Source organism: Polistes fuscatus, unplaced genomic scaffold (genome assembly GCF_010416935.1).
Source record: "Polistes fuscatus isolate 324 unplaced genomic scaffold, CU_Pfus_HIC Scaffold6, whole genome shotgun sequence".
Lineage (NCBI taxonomy): Eukaryota > Metazoa > Arthropoda > Insecta > Hymenoptera > Vespidae > Polistes > Polistes fuscatus.
Window position 1 is genome coordinate 6657751 of NW_025113140.1, and position 21383 is coordinate 6679133.

General features: G+C 43.8%; 2 protein-coding genes and 1 long non-coding RNA gene across 5 annotated transcripts; 1 reads left to right on the forward strand and 2 right to left on the reverse strand.

The window, feature by feature from the left end:
* Positions 1–142: 142 nt before the first annotated feature.
* Positions 143–7927, reverse strand: LOC122523637 (protein NDNF). 3 transcript variants are annotated; one of them, XM_043645531.1, is made up of 8 exons: positions 3972–7927; positions 2122–2252; positions 1898–2035; positions 1729–1822; positions 1407–1659; positions 1085–1318; positions 860–1015; positions 143–735 (listed from the first exon to the last, which is right to left on the reverse strand). In XM_043645531.1, the coding sequence occupies exons 1-8, from the start codon at positions 4265–4267 to the stop codon at positions 358–360; spliced, it is 1680 nt and encodes a 559-aa protein (XP_043501466.1). In that variant the 5' UTR covers positions 4268–7927; the 3' UTR covers positions 143–357. The 3 variants fall into 3 exon arrangements, with proteins under 3 accessions (XP_043501466.1, XP_043501465.1, XP_043501464.1); XM_043645530.1 differs by having other exon boundaries at positions 1729–2032; XM_043645529.1 differs by having other exon boundaries at positions 1729–2035.
* A 5682-nt stretch (positions 7928–13609) lies between these two features.
* Positions 13610–18953, reverse strand: LOC122523651 (protein jim lovell). Its single transcript, XM_043645551.1, has 4 exons — positions 18201–18953; positions 16774–17098; positions 15780–16139; positions 13610–15563 (listed from the first exon to the last, which is right to left on the reverse strand). The coding sequence occupies exons 1-4, from the start codon at positions 18205–18207 to the stop codon at positions 13640–13642; spliced, it is 2616 nt and encodes an 871-aa protein (XP_043501486.1). The 5' UTR covers positions 18208–18953; the 3' UTR covers positions 13610–13639.
* Positions 18954–19660: 707 nt separating this feature from the next.
* LOC122523653 lies at positions 19661–20257 on the forward strand. The gene is made up of 2 exons (XR_006305344.1): positions 19661–19895; positions 20163–20257. It is a non-coding gene; the product is annotated as an uncharacterized LOC122523653 (long non-coding RNA).
* Positions 20258–21383: the final 1126 nt, after the last annotated feature.

A 21383-nucleotide genomic window follows, 5' to 3' on the forward strand; every position in this document is an offset into this window, starting at 1 on the left:
TATGTATGATTTTACGTATAATTTTACGTATAATTTTACGTATAATTTTACGTATAATTTGACGTATAATTTTACGTATAATTTAACGGCCTAATCCTATGTAATTTTATAGGCTTAAAACAAAGTGAATTTGTCCAAAAAATACGAATTAATAGGAATTTTATTGAATGCTATTTTTATCCAGAGTCGTCTTTTACATACGTATTATAGAATCCGGGCGGGGATATATTGTAAATCGATAAAAATGAATTCGATGATATTTTTCATCGAGCACCGTGTGATAGGTGAATGAAAGCGTAGGAACGATTTCGAATCGTTAGATAAATTTGGCAAGTACACGTTGCGTTAACGACTGCGTTACGGATGCAACAGACAGGTACGTTTCGTGCGTACGCCTAAAAGAGGATAAGACAAGGATCGACCTTTGAGCTGAGCAGTGATTTGCAAAAGATACGCCTTTCCTGGTTGAAGTTTCTTTATGGTAAACGGTAGAGCTCTGTCCTTCGGCGTCGTGGTCTTCCTTTCTTCGCAGACCTCAAACGTATATTCGGATCGACGACGACGATGGAGACCGCACTGATCGGGTACGTTAGTAACGCTGCTCAAACTCGAGGAATCTTTCAATTCTCTTACGAGAATGCAATATTTCGCGGCACCGGCAGACTCTACTCCGATCGTCACCTCGTCGCAGTTTCTCAAAGAGCGATATTCGCGTGGCGTGCTTCTCGACGGTACCTAACGGAATAATGTGTATTTCAGTTTGTATTTCAGTTTGTATTTCAATTTGTATTTCAAGTTGTATTTCAATTCGTATTTCATTGAAGGATATATCCTTGGTAGAAGGAAGAGGTACAAGTACCTGTGGATAAATCATCGAAGACTCCTGCGTAACGAGCACTTTGATTGCCGAGACCCGTGCTAATTCTTGCGGTGTAGCAGATATGCGCAGAATATAAGCTTTCCCCAAGGGTAGTAAAGGTACTCGGAGAGATGCATATCCCACAACTTCCTTTTCCTACAAATCGCCAAATAGAGAAAGACTAAAGTTGCACCGATAGAATGTCGCTTTTGTAATAAGAATTACCCGCAGTATTCCTGGAGCGCTCAATTTGGCCTTGACTATGCCACCGCCGCAAGGAAGAATGTGGAAGATACTAGATGCGTTCTCCGGTGGGCGATAACGGAAATTGACGAAACCATCGGTTTTTCTCAAATTGACCGTAGCGTAACGTCCCGTGTGTAACATTAGCTCGGGCGTCTTTCGAAATCTTATGGCATCGGTGGCAAGTTTGTTCGAAACGTTATTACGCATGTTAACCTGCAACGAAAAGTATAGTATAATAATATCGTAATGGTTAGCGGCCGTTAGGACGTTCGTCGCGTTCGCCGCGTTTATTTTAACCAACCACGTATAGAGTAAAGTTGTACGTAGTGTCAAACTTCATTCTGTGAAGAGTCAATTTAGTTTGTCGTACGCAATGAAGCCCTTCCGGTATACCCTGATATTGATGCTCCCTGTTGCTCGAGGAGCTTGCCTTGCCAACGGCGTACGACGAGTGAACGACAAGAAAGTTTTGTGCGGCGCAAAGCGTCGAAGGATGGGCTTCGGTTCCCGACGTAACAACCAAACAATAGTTGGATAGGTGCGGATCTACGTGGCTAGATGGACAAATCAAGAGCAAGGAAATAAAATCGACGATAAAACGAAAATGATCAAAGTTATCCTACCTTTTGTTCCAAGATATGGTTAAACGACGTTTGCTTCTTCTCTGTTGAAATCTTAAGGAACGTTGACGATTATCTTTTTCGTTCGCATAAAATCCTGGCAGATGATTCAAGGCGTTGGACGTTGCATATAACAATACCGTGCTAGGATCGGATTTTTCAAGCTTCTTACCTCGCATTGATTTGATTTCAAACCAATACAAACCAGCGCGCGTTCGGGCTATCGTAAAATTTTGATCTTCTGCTCCTTCGTACGTAAACAAAGGCGATCCTGGTTTAAGAGTTTTCACTGGCCATCGCGTTTGATCTACTTTTCAGTGAGTAGAAAAATTTGGTTTGAAAGTAAGCAGGAAAAGTGTCATTAGATATCTACCTTTTCCATTAAGTCGAACTTACATTTTGTTCCTTCAAATTTTCGATCGTTTTCAGGTGTTTCTACGTAACTAACCGTCCACGAGATCGGACCGCTGCAGGGACTGACGAGCAACGTCAAAGGTGGACCTTCTCGCGGGTTCAAATAATAAAACCTACAATAATGTTATCTGCATCCAGTATGTTTTGTTTCAGGTTTGTTAGTATCGAAGAGATATTGAAAGAAAGATATAGATGGTAGAAGAAGGATATGTGGGTTTTTTTACGTGCGAAGCCCGTAATATAGGTAGAGTATATAAAATAGGTAAAAGGCGGATGAGGCTATATTTAGTGAGTTGGTTTGATCACGTAGTTCGTGTGGTCAACGGCAGCGGCAGCGGCAGCGGTAACGGCAACGGCACGCTCGCGTCGGTTGAGTTTGTCAGTCTTCTTTCTTCCACCCTTTTTATCCTTTAGCTTGCGTATGCTTTGGGCGTCGGGAGCGCACGTGCTCTTTCCCTCTTTCTCTTTTCTCGTGACATTCCCCTCGTTTGCTAGTCAGAGCTGTCTTTGCTATTGGTGTTGGTGCCGATGCCGCTTTGCTGCTACTGCTGCTGCTGCTGCTGCTGCTGCTGCTGCTGCCAGCGAGACGGCTATTGTAAAATTAGCGCCGGGACACAATGCCGGCGTCGCGGCGTCTGGGGTCGCGGCAGCCACGACCCCCGTGATCTAAATTCGGCCGCCGAAGCCGCGGCGGGACCTTCCAATTGATTCTGTCATTCGACTTCGTTCAAGGACCGCGAGCGTAGAGGAGCGAGCAAGGAACCTTTTGCAGAGACATTAGAAACAATCTTTTTGAAAATGTACCTTTCTTTGAACAAAAATATATAACAGATAGATTATTGACTGCTTCCAAAACAACAATCTGTTCCGATCTATTTCGTACGTAGGCTGACGTCTTGCCGAGAAGTCTTGAGAAAAAAAATCTGAGATATATAGTAGTGCAGCCGTAGCCGCTTTTCGTGGAAAAGATCCGATAGTAGAACTTTTATGGTGCGTATCGTCGCGACGCGAACATCGCTCCCCCGGAACATAACTACTTCTCCCTTCACGGTTCGCGACAAGTTGCGCTCCTCGAATAGGGACGACTCCTCTATACGAGAGAAGAGATTAGACGCTGTCGTCGCATTCTTTTACCAATTACATTGCTAAATCGATCCTTTCTTTGTACACGAACAAATAATTATACTCCGAGATTTTCTCTCTCTCTCTCTCTCTCTTTCTTTCTCTCTTTCATCGAGTCAAATGTTCAAGGAATAGTATAATCGTATTTTTAAAAGATTTATTTTTCTACTATATGCAATCGCATTCTAAACCACCTGATATCGGGTCACGCGTGCTTTCGATATTCTCGCGGAGTTTAAAAAAAAATGAAAGAGCAGTGGATTACAATGAAATCGTAATGAAATGCCGAAACAGGGAGTAATATTATATTTCTATATTCGTTTATTATCGGTAGGCGATATGTGAAATTTAGTACGTGATTCGCGAGGCAAAGGGGTAAACGTTCGAAGGCTTATGCGTCATACGTGCCACGTAAATACGAAAGAAAGTTTGATTATAACGAATATAGATCTTTTTGCTCTTTCGTTCCGCACGAGGGATGCAAAAATAGATCCGTTCTATATTCTTCCTCGCTTCCTCCTCGTTTCTTTCTCGCTTCTTCCTCTTTGTTCCGCGAAAAGAAAAAAAGTCAAGAGGATGTAATCGAACGTGTATTTGATCACCGAGATAAAACAACGATAGAAGAAATTAGGATAGATAAAAATGGACGTTATAGCTAGTTTTTGGTATTTTGGGGGATATATTTTTGGTATTAAAGTTGGAATGCTCACTGCGACACATTGCCCGGTCGAAGAGTTGCCGGTATCTGGTATTCGGGATGCAACACGCCGGTCCTGTTGAATTCTTGGGCGCGTGTCGGTCTCTCGGCGCCAAAGGGTCTCGGACTGCCTATCGTCCTGCGAGTCAAATTAGATTTCTCCTCTTGTTCCCGTTGCTCGTGTTGACGTTGCTGCCGATGCTGCGGTTGAAAAAATTTCTCGCAAAAGGCGCATCCGGTGCACCGAGATGTAAAAAGTGACGCGGCCAAGAGCAGGAGGAGGAGGAGCCGCGGACGGTAAGACGACATCGTGACTATTGCCGTGACTATTGCCGTGACTATTGCCAAGACTATTGCCACCGTACAAAAGGATTTTATAAAAGGAAGGAGAAAGATCGGGGAGAAGTAGGAATAGGGTTGCGAAGATAGGAGAAGAGGACGAGGTGTCTAAAGGAGAATAGCGCCGACGCCGTCGCCGTCGTCGTCGTCGTCGTCGGCGACGACATCCGTCGTCCAGTGGCGAACGAGTTAGACTGTGTGTCGAGCAGCAGCGGTACAAGGTAGAGAGACGACGACGACGACGACACCAGGCTGCCACTGGAGCTGTAGCTTAGGAAACCACGCCAAAGACGACCAAACGAAATAACCCCTCTTCCTTTCCTACGCACCCGACGACTTGGTCTTCGTCTCGTCTTCTGGAAGGAACCCTCGCGATTCCTTTCGCCTCCTCTCCCCTCTTCCGTCGCCACCTTCGGCGCCTCTCTCTTCCCCCTCCCTTCCACATGCCGCCCTTACGCTCTCTTCCTTCCTTCCTTCCTTCCTTTCTTCCTTCCTTCCTTCCTTTCTCCCCCTGGTGACCTCATTAATAAGCTTCTTACCCTTTACCTTGCCTCTCTCTCTCTCTCTCTCTTTCTCTCTCTTTTCAAAACAATGCGCAATACTTAAATAGGTAATCCTTGAATATTTGTTGCCTACTCGGGTGGAAAGTGTTGCGATTGTCCGTGCGCGACATATCTATGGTCCTTTGGTCGTAGAAAAAAGATAATTATTGGAACGTATGGGAGTCAGCAAGATTGGCTGCATAAGGCAAAGCAAGGCGGATGGACGTCACCGGGGCATCAAACGGCCTTCCTGTTTCATGGGGCGCGAGGAAAGAAGAAGCCGATATGGCGCGAAGAACGCGTAGAAAGGGAAGTTAGTATACGATGGGGACGATGATGACAGCAGGTCTGGCGGGTGGCAGGCCAATAAATCATGGCCTGCAGTGTGGGAACCTCCGACTATATGCTCCACGCGTGCAGGATACACCATCGGTAAAACCTCTTACTCTCGAAGCAAAAATCTCGCAAAGCGCGACTATTCTTTAGTTCAGATTTTGTAAACATCTATTTTCTATTAAATTAAAGAATCTTTTTTTTTTATCGGGGCAACGCGTATTTGTTCTTTGTTCTTTTGGCGTTTCGAAGCTGTCGAAAATAGGTGTAAAAATATAAAATGGGAGAAGGTTAAAGGGTAGGGAAACCGCATGTTCTCCGAGCGCAAAAAGAGCGTTTGTTCGTTCCCTAGGCCTGAACATTAGCGCCTCGAATGTCGGCTCCGATGATCCATCGGGTATCGAGTTTACACCTCTCGTCGTGCGAAGACCTATTACGTTTTTTTACCTCTTTGCCAGCTTGCGATATTGACCCTGCCTTCTTCGAGAGCGACACCTTCCAAGTGTCGCGCGGCGGTCCAAGTGTCATCGTATAACCGAGCAAGAAAATTGTAGCCAACCACTGCGAGCCAGCCACTGCAGTGCAGCGGACGACCGTCCCTCCTGGGCTACTCCGATGTCGCACCGGCACCGGCACCGGCACCGGCACCGGCACCGGCATTTCGAGATCTCGTTCGCGTGCAATTGCTCTCGCTCGCTGAAACCAAAGACAATCAGTCCTTGCAATAATTACTACAATTGATATCGATTTTCCCTCTGCGAAGGATATACCTACGCTCTCGGGTAGACTTTACGACGTAGCTGCGAAGGTAGCGCGAGATGAATCTTGGTAGCTGCTTCGCTCTCTCTCCTCCTCTCCTGGAATTCTGATCTTTTGCTTGAACCGGCGTATTACTTATTTATTAGGACCGTACCCGGGTGGTCCGCGACATGACGGAATCGATTACGCGAGTTCGCGGAACTGGCCTTCCGCTCGAACCCCTTCGGAATTATGCTTCCACTCGTTCAAATTCGGCGTTCCTCAACCTCCTCCTATGTTGTCTCTCCCTACTTCTTCTTCCTACCTACCTGCCTCCCTTCCTGCCTCCCTTCCTGCCTCCCTTCCTGCCTCCGTTCCTCCTCTTCTTCCTCTCCTCTCGTTTTACTCGACGCTCCTTCTGCCAAATCGCTCCTTCTTTTTTGTTTGCACGCTTTTCGTCTCTCGACCTCTTTCTCTTTAACTTTCTAACTCTATCCCTTGCATCCTCCATCCTCTTCTCCTTACCTTTCTGCTTATTATGTAATCAGAATAACAATAATTGCTTCGGAACTGCTTCGACTGCTCATCAATCCGTGTGACAGCTAGTTGCCCGCGGCTACGTATAGGCTTCGATCCTTTGCCGCTTTCCCAAGATCTCTCCGCGTACGATTTCAGGGATGAGAACAAAGAACGCACGTGCGTTGCTATCTAAATACTAGAAAATGTGGATACATTTTCCTTTCGATCCAATTGAAAATCACTATCTCATCTATTTATTATCAATGGATAATGAATTCAAATCTATACGAATATATTCGTTGTTTCGGTGTTTAGGTTTCGACTGGCGAGTAAAGAAGGTTTGGTAAATAATAAAATATCATTTTGTTGCAATTGTATGTACAGTTTTTATTTGGGTTAATATAGTAATTTTTCATATCAGGGCAGGCAAATACGATTGGGTCATCTTATGCGTTAACGTTCCGATGCCTCGTACGAGAGCGTACTTCAGTTCAAAGAGCGAACATGGGGGGTACAAAGGTAGCTAGCCTCGTCCTAGCCTCGTTATTGCGCATTCACACTCTTCTAAGATAAGTACTGCGTTTGTCTCTTCTTTAATCTCCCCGTAAATGTTTTCGTCTAATTTAATTACGTACGTAATAATTCGATTAATCAATAAATCCGTAATAAATCCGTATAAACGTTTGAATCGTGTGCGTGAGTGAACTAGTGGCGTCGATGCCTGTCGTAGACATCGACTAGGAAGTCTCTGTAGTAACCAGCGGTAAACGTATCACAAGTTATGTAGCAAGTTTATTTATTCGTCATCGGAATGCGAGCGTTCGATGCTCGAGGTAAGTGCCTTTTCTTTTTCCTTTTCCTTTTCCTCCTCTTTTTCTCCTCTTTTCCTCCTCTTTTCCTTTTCTTTTCCTCCTCTTTTTCTCCTCTTTTTCTCTCCGACTTCTACTACCCTCTCTTCCATCTCCCCACTTCTTCCCTCCCTCTCTGTCCATCTCTTTTTCTCCTTACCGACAAGTTACAATTTTGCGGATGAAAAAGATGACATTCTTTACGAGATACGACTCTACCCTTCCTTTTCTCGAGCTCGCAAGTTTAAAAGTGCGAGGATAATGTTTAACAACGCTTGCAAGCACGTGTCGAACCTCGAACGCTCGTCTTTATTGTATGTAGTTTATAGCGTAACACAACGTCGCGACGCTCGTCGTCTCTTTTTCGTTCACCAACCGTCGTCGTTGAAAGGACGACGCGCGTTACCTACGATCGTTGTGATCGCTTAGATAATCGTTATTGTATATCAAACTTTATAAACTGTAATATAATGTAAACCTGTAAAAAATATACTGGGTGGCGGCGGCTCTGTATAATATAATAAGTAGTATTATAATCGTTATGGTACAATTGTAATTAGTATAAATATATCATTATGTTATATATTGCGACGTATGTTTTCATTACTTCAGGTTTTTCTTTCCTTCGTCGACTGATTTTCTCTTTTCTATCTTTTTCGTTCGTTCGCTCTTTCTCTCGCGCACGCATACACACGCGTACACACGTACTCTCTCTCTCTCTCTCTCTCCCTCTCTCTCTCTCCCTCTCTCTCTCTCCTTCTCTCTCCCCTTTTTCTTTCCACTTTATTGAAAATTTCTGGAAAACGTTGTTACGCTATGTCCATCTTTTCGTCAATCTCCCTCACATCGAAGAATACGATAGATTCTCGTTGGTACAGCAAAGACATTTGGATACGACTGTAAAAATCGATTCTTTATCCTGTAGAACGTAATTGTGAGAAAGTTTGGATAGTCGTTGAAATGAATCGGAATTTCAGTCAAAAATAAACAGTGCGACCGTATTCGTTTTAAAAACGAATCGAACTTATCCTTGGTGAAAATGAATGCAAAAATATCGTGAAGGACGTGCGATCTTTGCTATACCATGCGATTTAAACTATAGCGTATCTTCGTTATTAAATAATCGTGCGCTCAAGGCGAGGCTAGGGCGATTTAGGAACTACGTGACAGCACAACCGATGCAAGTAACTATTTCATCTGTATGTTTTCTTTCTTTCATAAATAAATTCAAAGTGAAGAAAGTACGGACTCGAAGATTTCTATATCTTGGCGAAAACAACTCTATCGATAGATCGATCGATTCGAGCTTCATTTTTTCGGAGCTCGTCCTAAAAGAGTTTCTTTAATTTGTATCAAATTCTTTGGCAAATAAAAAATAGATCTTTGGTAAATGTAAAATATGGTAATAATGAAGTATACAAATAAATGTCATCTAATGTAAATGGGAAAGGATATGAAGATGGATTAGCTTTGACGGATTGTAGAATATTTTTGAATAAGATATGATCGATAACGTAGAACGAGTCACCGACTTGTATACCGACGGTCGGTCGGTCAGTCGGTCGGTCAGTCGGTTGGTTGGTTGGTACGAATTATTGCGGGGAAGGACATGGGAGGAACTCTTTTGTGCCATCTTGCGATTGCATCGCGTACGTGTTTTGCGCGTGATTAGATGAAACGTTGATAAAAACATTTTCTGCATTATTTCGCTCGCTTGAACGTGTCACGCCGCAATGAAGAAACCTCGTGTCTGCAAATTCTACACTTTTTCCTTTTCTTTTTTTTTTTTTTCGATTTCTTAGCGTTCGATGGTTTTATCCGAAGAACAATGCTCGTAATGCACAATTATCGATGAATATATGTACATACATATGCATATATATTACGTTATATGTGTATATATATATATATATATATTATACATACGCATATATATTACATTATATATACACACATGTATATATTACGCACAAATGATCGATTGCGCGATTTCCGATCCTATGTACATACGTAATATTACATAAATTGAAAATAATATCTTCAGAGGCATCGTCCTCATTCTTTCCTTCTTCTCTCGATTCTTGCTGTATCTCGTTCTCCCTCTCTCTCTCTCTCTCTCTCTCTCTCACTCTTTCTCTCTCTCGGGCGTGCTTCCTTCCTCTCTCATACACACTCACTTTCACTCTTTCTTTTTCTGTAGTCTTCTCTCTTAAAATCGTTCGCTCGTTTGCGCTAATGCTTTAAACTAGAAAGAAAATACTTTCTCAGTTTTATTTCATATTTATCGAATAATCGTACTATTTCACCCCTCATACTGTAGGAACTTAAAGACGGTGACATTCGGCGATGCGCGAAGTCCCGGAGAAAATAAAACCTTTTTATCTGTCGTTTTATACCTGTCAGTAATATAACGGCCGGCTTACATACATGTAAACATACACGTGTATCGGTTTTCATAAATACACGTATGCGCATACATATATAGATATCTTAATGGTAATAATCGTGTAATTAATAACAATGTTTATAATTAGGCGTTTCGACGAGACCGTCGCTTGGCAATATCGTGGATGCGCGTAGATCTTGCGATAACGATCATGAGAGAACGGTGATAACGATGATAGCATACGTTTTCGGTACTCCTAAATGCTAGCGAAAAAAGTTGCCTTTCGTTCGCGCGAACGGAGAGGATTTATAAGTTCGATAATTGCGTGAATCAAATGTTTCCCTCCCTTGCAAAGTGAATGATTATTGATGGATTCGTCGCTTACCTATCTTCTTTCTTTAATCCGGTCTCATTTGACTTCATTTTTTCTTCCTAATAATAATGCACGCTCGTTAAGTCCATCGTGCGTGATCGTTTTTAACAAAATAGCAAATGATCGATAGTCGCTCGACCTCGCTCGTTATATCAGCTGAATTTGTGCATGCGCAAGCTACGGAATGATAAGAAAATTAACTATGCGGCAGTAGCAGCAACGGAATGATATGTCGCGATAGTTTCCCTTATTCTTTTCCTACAAGATCAACGGTCCTACTTGCCGATCCGTTATCATAGCAAATGTGCTAATTGTAATCATAATATGAACAATGATAATTCTTGGCCTATCGATAGCCGATATTTAAGAATTAATATGGATAATCGATGACTATTGTGGCAACAATAATGATAATAATGGTATAAGACGATGACAATGATAATAATAGGCAAAGTAATAGTAATAATAGTGATAATAATCATAGAAATAAAAAAATTATGAGATTAAAAAAAAAGAAAAACTAAACTATAAAATAATGATAATATGATCATAATCGAGTAACGTAAATATGTATATATATGAATAAAATGAATTATGATAAAAGCTTAAATAATATTAAGAATGAGTAATTAGGATTCACGTCGTCACATTCACATACGTTATATCGTAATCGTTTATACTACGTTTATATTCGTCAAATAACGTGTCTTTCTCTCTGTCTCTCTTTCTCTTTCTCTCTCTCTCTCTCTCTCTCTCTATCTCTCTCTCTCTATCTCTTTCTCTCATTCACTCTCTCCCTCTCCCCCCCTCTCTCTCTTTCTTTTCATCTTTCATTTCGATTATTTTTCCTTCAACAGCCGATTGCAATATAAAATATGAATAACCAAACATTTCCCGCTTGCCTTGTGTCAATACTTACGAGAAGCACACGTAAATGTGCTGAATGAATTAACATTTAACTAACATTCCTCTATATATGAGAGGGAATGCTTATATTAGGCTAAATAAAAGACAATTGAAAGTAGCATTACTTTTCAATACTTTTTTCTACCTTGTCAAGCACCGCCACTTATTTTCGTCTAATCGTAAGTTCCGCTTTGTTTATCCTGTGGTATTTTGGAACAGAGAGAGAGAGGGAGAGAGAGAAAGAGAGAGAGAGAGAGAGAGAGATGCGACGAGACGTATCTTATGATCGGCGAATGGTCTGAAATCGTTCTAATTTCTTTCCTAAAAGACTTACGAATAACTAAATAGGCAAAAGTTGCAAACATTATCTACCTTACGTACTGATATTTCATTAATTGAAAAATAATACTGAAGTTTGCACGAAGGTGCCTATCACATATGTCTATTTAGTAAATGAAATGCATTTGCACGCATTTTCGTCGACCGCACGGCTGATTTTGTCGCTTTTTCTATCACGCAGAAAAACTTTCTTTCTCTCTCTCTCTCTCTCTCTCTTTCTCTCTCTCTTTCTCTCGTCCATTCATTCTCTCTTTCTCTCTCTTTCTCTCTCTCTCTCTCTCTCTCTCTTTTTTTCCCCCTCCTACGTGCTCGCTCTTACCAGCCCGTTGAATGTCTTTCTTATTAACAGAGCGAATAAAAAATTATTAAAACCATTTTCGTCGAGACTGTACCGTTATGGTTCGCTGTATGAAAAGAAATAAAAGAAGAAAGTTTCTTACATGGTCGTTCGAAGAAGTCAAATTCGCGTAGGACTAGGAAAGTTTGCATCAAAGTAGACAAAGGATACGATCAATTGTGAAGCATTCGACGACGACGACGACGACGACGACGACGACGACGACGACGACGACGACAACGACGACGACGACTCGTTAAACTATAACGCGTATGCATCTAGAGATTATGTTGGCTGGAAAACATGTAGATGTAACATATCGAACCCGCGGTACAGGTCGTCGAACTAGTTGTAATCTCTTTTGACACACCCTGTCTATGTATATATATATAATAAATTTATATATATATATATATATATATATATATATAATATCATTAATAATCAATAATAATATCAGTTTGTATTGTACAGGCTACTTGGGGCTGAAAGCCTGTGGTCTCTCTAATTATATTTATTCGAATCCTTGTTGTTTCGTACTCGAATATATTATTTCCTTCCCTTATTACCTTTCTACTTAAGATATTTGTTTTTTTGTTTTTTTTTTGTTTTTTAATAATATATGCATCTTGCCCTCGCTTCGTGTAGCAAGGTTCGACGTAACGAATTTTTCCCATTGTTCCTTGCCGCTCTCGAGCCATATTTGTGTTTTTCCTTTCTTTAGTACTTTAATGAAATAATCGTATGTATTATAGCTTTATGTAATTATTTTTAACCTTTACACTTTAATATGTAGCTTCTTTTTTATCTATCGTAGATTTGTCAGTGGCTATCCCTGATGTGTTAGTTACCCTGCGCTTCCGTCTGGTTGTCGAAGTATTGTTACGAGATTGTGGTCTACGATTAAAATTCGTCGTTTCTTTCGAAATTCGCACCATATGAAAAATGACCTGGGCGCTTGTTACGCCTACATAAAATGCTCTCTTTTTATATTATATCAACCGGAGAAGAGTTGCAAGCCGTGTGCATTTGTCCTCTTCCCTCTGTCGAACTTGCTTCTCGAACGACACTTTGAACGATCTCGAACTGCTCAAATTTTATTTTCTCCCTCGCAATCAGTGACACTAATCGATCAAATAAATGACGAACGAAAGTATCATATAAGCGGGTATTCGTATGCGAACGCATACATACACACATATATCGATCCTTGAATACTATGTTCGTTAAAAAACAACTTATTTTGTTCAATTTTCATTGAAATAAATATCGAACGAAAAAGATGTTTTTTTTTTTTTTTGAAGTTATACTTATTTTAAATCAATACTCGACCATTTATTATATGAACAAAGTATTGATACCTACGTTCGTATAATAAATGATAATAAAAGAAACAATTGACGTCGTTAAAAGTTTGTACTCGAAAAGAAAATGAGATAGCTTTCCTAAGAAACAGTATTCTCTTTAGCATTTAGTTTGTAAGCATTTAAAAATGGAAACGTAATGCGTTAATTTATCACGATTTATAACTCATCAGGATGAATAATGAAAATCGGAAAAAAGAAACATTAATATGATAAATATAAAGGAGAAAGGAAAATATGATTTGAGCAGAGAGAACGCTCGTCGAATCAATGATCCGGTGACCGGTGATGGGGGGGAGGGGATCGCGAGCATTGGTCGGTCGATTCAGTCTTGCAGAAGATATAACTTTCGTCGGAGAAACTCGAATGTTTCACGTATAAATACGACCGCGCGAAAACGTAAATATGTATTCGAATGAACGAGGCAACGAATGTGCGAAGGAAGGGTATTAAAATGCTTTTTCGGACGATCAAATGTGTCTATGATTCTTAAAGGAAGATAACAATTACGATCGATATAGATCCAGTCTTTTGTCTTTTTCATTATTTTCCTTCCTTCCGCTCGCTCGTTTGCCCCGGTCCCTTTTTCTACATCCCATTCTCTTTCTCTCTCTCTCTCTCTCCCCCTTTTTCACTTTTCGCATAAATTGATGCCCACTAATCCGAGCCATTTTGTTGAAGCAACGCCGGTGCCGATTGCGAAGGTTGAGGTTGCAACGATTCGTGATGATAACGATGATGATGATGGCGATGACGATTGTGGTGGTGATGGTCCTCCGGCGAGGGGGTCCGACTGCCATGGGACGATTCGTGTTCCGGAGCATTCGAAGAAGCAGCAGCAGCAGCAGCGGCAGCAGCGGCAGCAGCAGCAACAGCAACACCAGCAGCAGCAGCAGCAGCAGCAGTAGTAGCAGTACCAGAAGTTCCCGCGGTATTACCATTGCCAGTGGTACCGGAACTTCCATTGCCGCCTACGCTGACATTGTTGTTACTGCTTCCAGGGTGCTCGTAAACCTTCTGCTCGCTCGGAGGTAAAAGGTGTATCATGTTAACCGGCACGGGGAAGGTCGCGCTAGCGAAATCCGGGTAATAAGCTTGAGAAAGGTTAGAGCCGAGAAGCGAGTGATGCGGAAATCCACTGTCGTCGGCTGGATGGGGTGGAAGGCCGACGAGCGGATGGCCCAGTTGCGCCGGTGGTTGTTGAACGGTTTTCACGTTATTGTTCAAAGAATTCATGACTGCGTCGCCGGTAGTCGCACCGGTGCAATCTCTTCTCAACTGCTCGAGCTTCAAACTTTTGCCGTATTTACCGCGCACGTACATCAACAAACTGTTGTACGGTATGCCGAATATTCGGCTTGCCTGGGACGTCGTCATTTTTTTGTTCCACACGTGTTGGAGCGCTTCGGTCAGCTCGGCATTCGTCCAAGACCTCGGTGGACCGCCCCGCGGTGCGCTGTGTTGACCCTTGGGTCTGCCAACGGGCACGTTGCGTCCTCCTTGATCGGTCCACCTTCTGGGTGGATCGCCCTCGGCTCTGAGCTTCCTCTTCTTGCTAGGTGGATGACTCGTTAAGGCGGCCGGAACGAACAATCCGTGCAACTGTTCCGGCTTTAAGCCATCGTGAAGATCCGCTAAAAGTGATCCCCTGTCGATTCCGGCACCAGGAGAAAAGAGTCCGCTCAAAGAAGCAACGGTATCGAGAGGAAACATCGATGCGATCGAACCCCGTCGCGATGATTCTTGTTGCTGTTGTTGTTGTTGTTGTTGTTGTTGTTGCTGCTGCTGCTGCTGTTGTTGTTGTTGTTGTTGTTGTTGTTGCTGTTGCTGTTGTTGTTGCTGTTGTTGTTGATAGGCGTGAGAAGTTCTAGCGGTGCCAAGCGGACTGTCGGCCCGCGAATGATGGCTTTGCGTTGGCGGCGGTGGTAGTTGGCTCTGAGGATGATTCGGAAGCCAACGTACCGCTAATTGGCCCATGCTCGTCAGGTACTCGCTGTGATGATGGGGCGACGTCAAGGATAACGCGGCCGACATGGCAGGTATACCGGCGACGGCCGCGGCCGCCACCGATGGAATATCTTGAAAAGAACCGTCGGGATGGAGAAGACTCGTGCCGGTAAGCGGCGAACCCCGTGGACTACTCGCTGTTTCGCTACTTTCGGTTTTAACCTGATGTAATTGTTGATTAATATGATGATATTGTTGATGAAGTTGTTCTTGACCAATCGGCGAGAGGGTTCTCTTTATCGACAAATTCTCCGCCATTTCCTCCTGTTCTTGTTGTTGATTCGAAGCGTTCGCGGATAGTTGCGAATGGTGCTGATTTAGCTGCTGATTTTGGTGTTGTTGGTGATTATTCGAAAGGTTCAAAGAGGTAAACGGTGGACTTAGACTTCGCGGTGGATGAGGTCGGCTCAAGTCTTGTGGTACCAATTCCCCGGATCTTCGCCGTGGTCGCGCTTGCTTCCGGCGCGGCATCAACGGGGAACTACAGGTTTCTCTTAGGTCCCGTACACCGAAGTTCAAATGAGTCATGTGCGGTAATCTATCGCGATGGTCCCCCGAAGGGTGGTAGATCGTTCGTTTGGACGTCGCGATCGTTTCTCTAACGGATGCTCGTACTCCCGAGGTTGTTTCCTCTGTCGTCGTTGCCGTCGCCGTTGCCGTTGCCGTTGCCGTTGCCGTCGCCGTTGTCGTCGTCGTCGTCATCGCCGCCGTCGTCATCGTCGTCGCCGTGGCCGTCGTCGTTGCCGTCGTCGTTGCCGTCGTCGTTGCCGTCGTCGTTGCCGTCGCCGTCGTCGTCGTCGTCGTTGTTGTTGTCGCCGCCGCCGCCGCCGCCGCCACGATTTCCGATGCATTGTCCTCCTCTTCGGGAGTATCCTGCCTAGCCTCCTCCGGCGTAGATGGCTCACCGAAATTGAAATCGGCCATTTGGGTATCCGACGGTGATGCTTCCCTTAGTTCCGTCGAGGTCAATCCTCGAATCTGCAGATTATCCGCCGCTTTTATCAATCCCGGCAATTCTTCTCGACTGACTTGCACTTCTCCGCGATACATAAAGTCGATCAATGCCGAGATTTCCGAACCGGGAAAATCCTTGAGTACGATCACCGGATGCTTGCACGGATGGGCCGCGAATATTTTCTCGAAGAAGGGGCTAAAATACATTGAAGGTAATACAAAGGTAATGAAAAATATCTATTAAGAAGAAATAAATACTAATAAAAGGAAAAACAAATAGAAGGTGATGAAAATAATGCCGCTGGAAGACTCTGTTTTTTGGTCTATAATTTTAGTCCAAAATCTCTCTTTCTCTCTCTCTCTCTCTCACTCTCGACTTATTCGCATAGATTTTTGTTCATTCTGCTTCCTTAGCGCGGCTTATTTCTCAAGGAAATAATGGGGTAAAAGGTAAGGAAAAAAGCATAAAAGACATGTGTAGAAAAAGCAGGGAAGAAAGAAGCAAAGTTTTGTTCGAAGCAAGAAACGCTTATTTCTCTTCGCGCGCGAGAGGCGCGCTTTTTCAACCCTCTTATGAATCGATCCAAGCCGTTTAATCGATTACAAGGAAATGTTCGAGCGTAACGTAAGAAGCTCGTCAAATCGCGATCCTCGTAAAAAGATAGATGTTAGATGTAACGATCGAATGTAGATGTAACTTCTTATAAAGCTTACATAAGGTAAGTTTCACACGTTTCACACGTTTCACTCCTTTCACACGTTTTACCGGCATATCTCATTGCCTTGGAGAAGGGAACCAAAGGAAAGATCGATTAAGAACAAATTCAAACCTGCAAGCGCTGAGGACGACCTTGTGAGCCCTGTAACTAGTGTCGGCGCAAACCAGGGTAACGTCGACGAACTCCTCCTGGTGCAAAAGAGCTTCGAAGGACTGAAGTATATGAGCTTGATGATTGTTCCATCGAAGGGAGAAGTGTGACTGAAAAGCCATCCCATCGGGACTTTCCGCGGTGCTGGACATTTTCTCAACGGCCTCGTCGCCGTTGTTGGCGGAGGCAACCTGGCCTTCCACCTCCGCCTCGTTCTCCTTCGTTTCTACCGGTGGCGCGATCGTTTTCCTCTTCCATGCACACATGTACGCCCCGCGGTTGCGAGCTAAACGTAAACGAACACTTTGTTATTTTTATTTTCTTCCTCTTTTCGCAACTGCGATATCGCGTCTACGACTATTTTCTCGCGAATCGAGCCACGATCGTCGATCCTTCGTCGTCGTCGTCGGTATCCTCGACGAAATGTTTCTACGTAAACGCGCGTTTTTTCCCGCTCCCTCTAATCTGTCCCCATAGTTTTCTCGAGTATATTCATCCGAATGATTCGATACGATTGAAGCGAACCTTTGTTCGAGAAGAAGAAGAAGAAGAAGAAAAAGAAGAAGGACGAGCTTCGCCAACGCGTCTAATATTCACGCTTTGGACTTTTTCTCGAAACTCTAGTGTTTTTACAGGAGATACACGAGGACCGCGACGACGAACGATCGGGGCTGAAAACGAGATACGTCGAAATGCTAATTAATTTCTATTTATTCGCTAAACGATTTGTCCTAATATTTGAAGCATTCGAAGCGTATCGATGTTAGGGAAATATTGTAAAGGTGGAAAAAAAATGTTCTCGGAATGTTTCGAACGACGATTCGAAAAGACGTTCCCGCGTATGTCGTATGTCGTAACACGCTCGCGCATTAGCGAGCACACGTAAGTGCATATCGACGATGCGACGTCGATGTCTACGAGTTATCAATGACTCGATAAGTATTTTTCTGCACAGTTTGTTAAGAGGAAGAAAATGTCGAAGTAACGCGCGTAAAGGCAATTAAGGTTTGAAGGGATTTGCGGGAGACGAGACCAAGTCGAACACGTTGTATACGATAATTTGACGATCCGCGCGCTTTTCGCGATTTCGTAGGTAGTTAATTGACGACTCGTTAAACGTCTCGGTTGTATGCCCATTGAAAATTTCAGACTTAACTAGTACGTATAAAGTAGATTTACAAGATGATCGGAAAGGAAAAGATCGATATTTTGCCTCGAGGGAGGTCGTTCAACGTACGAACGAAAATAGACGACCGTTAAGGATGCTCTTTTCGATGGGCACATTTGGAAGATAAATATTCATTCAAATAAACATCCAATCGTCGTCGAATCAAAATCTGACGCGTAACCAATTTGAAATGAACGAATGTTTATGTTCCAGCTCGTACTCAACATACACCGTGTCACACATGCACTTGTTTTTCTTTCGAAGAAAGATACAACACCTTTGTAACACTGCTCAAGACTTAAGGAGGAATCGCGACACGTTTAATTTTACGAATCGCGGCACTAATCCTCGACGAATTCGTACGAATGTCCAACGTCCTCTTGGTCTAACGTTGTTGGTCATATTTAAATAACTTTTAGCACGTATTTCGTGGTAGGACACTTTGGACGAGATCAGCTTTTGCAACGCGTATGTACTCGCACTCGAATGAAATTTCCTCGTAGTCGTTGCGTTTTCGCGGTCGTCTTTTTATTTATCTCGCAAAAACACGAAGGTAAGGTAATAGAAACGATTGAAAGCACTGACGCGCGCGAACTTACGTGAGCGATCGTATTCGTAGGGCTGATAGACGATGAGAACAAATGTGTTACTCCGTATACGTGTAGAATATTATTTCTTTAGAAAAAACAAGAGATCGAAGGATAAGAGAGATCGGTCGGTCTTCGTAATCGCGAGTACTCGCCGATCGTAAGCACGCGTAAGCGTTCTTTTTCTTTTTCAACTTTTGATCAAGGCGAATTATCGCGCTAAACTGGCTGAGATATCGAAAGATACGTTGGCGGGAAAACTAAAAGCGACATAGCGGACCACCCGCGTGACTCATCTTTTCTCCTCGTGCTTTCTCTCGGAATATAGTACAGGAAGTGCAGGTAGAAGAGCGAGAAGAACGAGAGAGACGGAGCGTGACTTGCGGGGCGGGGAGAGGGGAACGACCGAAAGGGAGGGGGCGGGAGGGGGCGGGGGGAAGGGGTAGGTAGCGCGCGGCGCCCCAAACGAAGATCAGCTGATTCTTCGATATCACCCACTCTACGCACTAGATGGAAAATTGATTAGCCGAACAAAGACACATAGCGGCGAAGACGAACGAACGTGTATATCCTTTTGATTTTCACTTGGCAACGGAGATAGTTTCACTTTTGAAAAATTTGAATCGTCAAAACACTGGTGCTGCTAAGAGCGCTAACCGTTGGAGAAAAAAGCTCGCTCGGCGGGATTCGACTAGGGTTTACGACTAGGGTTTTCGACTTGGGTTTTCGACTTGGGTTTTCGACTAAAGTTCGGGTCGGGGGGAAGGTGCAAACGTTCAAGTTAAAACTGACCGTATCGTATGGAACGCGTGTGCGGCACAGCGGCGTCGGCGACGGCCGGTGAGTGAATGCGCCGTGACGTTAAGCGCCCCTCCTAAGATTCCCCGCAGGCCCCTCGCCACTCTCTTTCCTACCCTTCCCTCGATCCTCGTCCTCTCTCCTTTCGAAGCACGCTCGTTCTCCTCGTTCTCCTCGTTCTCCTCGTTCTCCTCCTTCTCTCTTCCACCGGCGGTGCGCGTCTTTCCCGCGCGTCTCTCGATACTAACCCACCCTCGTGCTTTTCTTCCCTCCCCTCCGCGCAAATTTACCACTACCAATCTCGACTAGTATTACCATCCGACGCGGACCACTATCGCGTCCACCACCGCGGTACCTTTCGCGGCCCTCCTTCGCGGCCCTCCTTTCGCGGCCCTCCTTTCGATCGACCCCCGCGATCGACTGCCCAGTGACGACGACCCTAATTCCTTTGTTCGCCGCTCTCGTGTGTTTGTCGCACGGAAAACTTTCCAAAATAAATAAGAGAAGAGAGAAAAAGTGAATGATTCGAGGTAAGGATACGTACGCTTCGAACGGTTTCCTCTCTCTCTCTCTCTCTTCCTCTCTCTCTCTCTCGTTTCTCTTCTTTTCTCTTCTTTCTTTTATCAACTTCCTTTGCTTCGGGATTATTTCCCCCTCCGTTTCTTTATTTTTTTCGACACACTTTTTCTCTTATATCATATTCTTCCCCTTTATTTCATCACAACACTAAACGAACAAATCGGATTGATCGACGTTGCTCGCCGTCATCGTTCGACGCGTTGATGTGAAAAAATAAGAAGAACAAAAACGATAAGTAAGATCAAAAATAAGTGTGGACGATAAAAAGGACGAAAGAAAATGTCGAGAAAAAGAGGGAAGCCAAGGAGGAGAAGAAGAAAAACAAGAGGATCTAAAACATAGGAGACGATGGAAACTATCGAATGGGACGTAACGTTCTTCCCTGGTTCTCATGGTACAAGGACTTTGGTATCCGATCAAGGTAAAACTCACACATTGATGAAACGATCCTTCTTTTTTTTAGCTCGTAGAAGCGCGCACTCTGGTGCAATGTTGTATTTAATTTGGGCGCACTCGCGGTCGTTTGTTCGTTTTTTGGTGCACTCGCGCGATAGCCGGTAGCGTAGCACTCTATTTCAGGGAGCTCGTGCGTGAACAACTCGTGCGACGATAGTCGACACACGAGGACTATGCAACACCGTCTTCTAACGCGTGCCTGCGTGCGTGCGTGGATGCGTGTTTGCTAGCGTGCGTGCGTGCGTGCGTGCGTGCATGCGTGCGTAGTCTTCTCGTACGTTTCGACAGGCGGCCGGCCCGACTCTACGAGCAGTCGCGTTGTGACTGCCTCTTCGGACTTGCCACTGAAAGTGGAGAATGGGACGAGAGTCCCACCTCCTCGTGCCACCTCCAACCGTGTGGGTACCAGCCCATCGGACCCTCCTTCTCCTTTCCTGTCCAACGTATCGCTCCTTCTACTCACCACCATTCTTCCATCGAACCTTTAACGTGCGTTAGACCAAAGTCTCCACTTTCCCCCACCTCTCTTATTCATCCGATATACTTACCTCTCGCTCTATCCCTCGAGACAAGAGTACACATTCGAGTCCTTTCGTTATTCTTCGTTATTCGAACTACCTTTCAAACGGTTTACCTGCGTGTTTCGACCTTCGACCTAATCTTCGATACTTTCTCTTTATCTTAATTATTCTCAGCAGGAAAAGTTTATTCATGCCGATGGACATGTGAATACTCGGACGGACACCTAGCGGACTTAACTTTTCTATACATATATATACATATATGTACATATAATAGATGAAATACATATAATAGATGAAATGATGGTAGTTTCAAGGATTTTCATTCATAGCCTTGTAAAGGCTATAGGGTCGGTCATCAATCACGTTTCTCTTTTTGTCGAGAAACACATGTCTTTGTGTCGAAGGCCATAAGATTTTTCATAAATATATTTTTTCATTCGTCGCTCGAGAATGTAACGA

Coding starts and splice junctions, on each gene's coding strand:
- LOC122523651 (XM_043645551.1), bottom strand. Junction 16,140..16,773: donor GTCGTCCTCAGCGCTTGCAG/GTTTGAATTTGT, acceptor AATGTATTTTAG/CCCCTTCTTCGAGAAAATAT. Junction 15,564..15,779: donor ACAACAACGACGACGACGAC/GACGGCGACGGC, acceptor GACGTCCAAACG/AACGATCTACCACCCTTCGG.
- LOC122523637 (XM_043645529.1), bottom strand. CDS start 4,267: ATGTCGTCTTACCGTCCGCGGCTCCTCCTCCTCCTGCTCTTGGCCGCG. Junction 1,660..1,728: donor ACCATATCTTGGAACAAAAG/GTAGGATAACTT, acceptor TTGTCCATCTAG/CCACGTAGATCCGCACCTAT. Junction 1,319..1,406: donor ACAACTTTACTCTATACGTG/GTTGGTTAAAAT, acceptor TTTTCGTTGCAG/GTTAACATGCGTAATAACGT.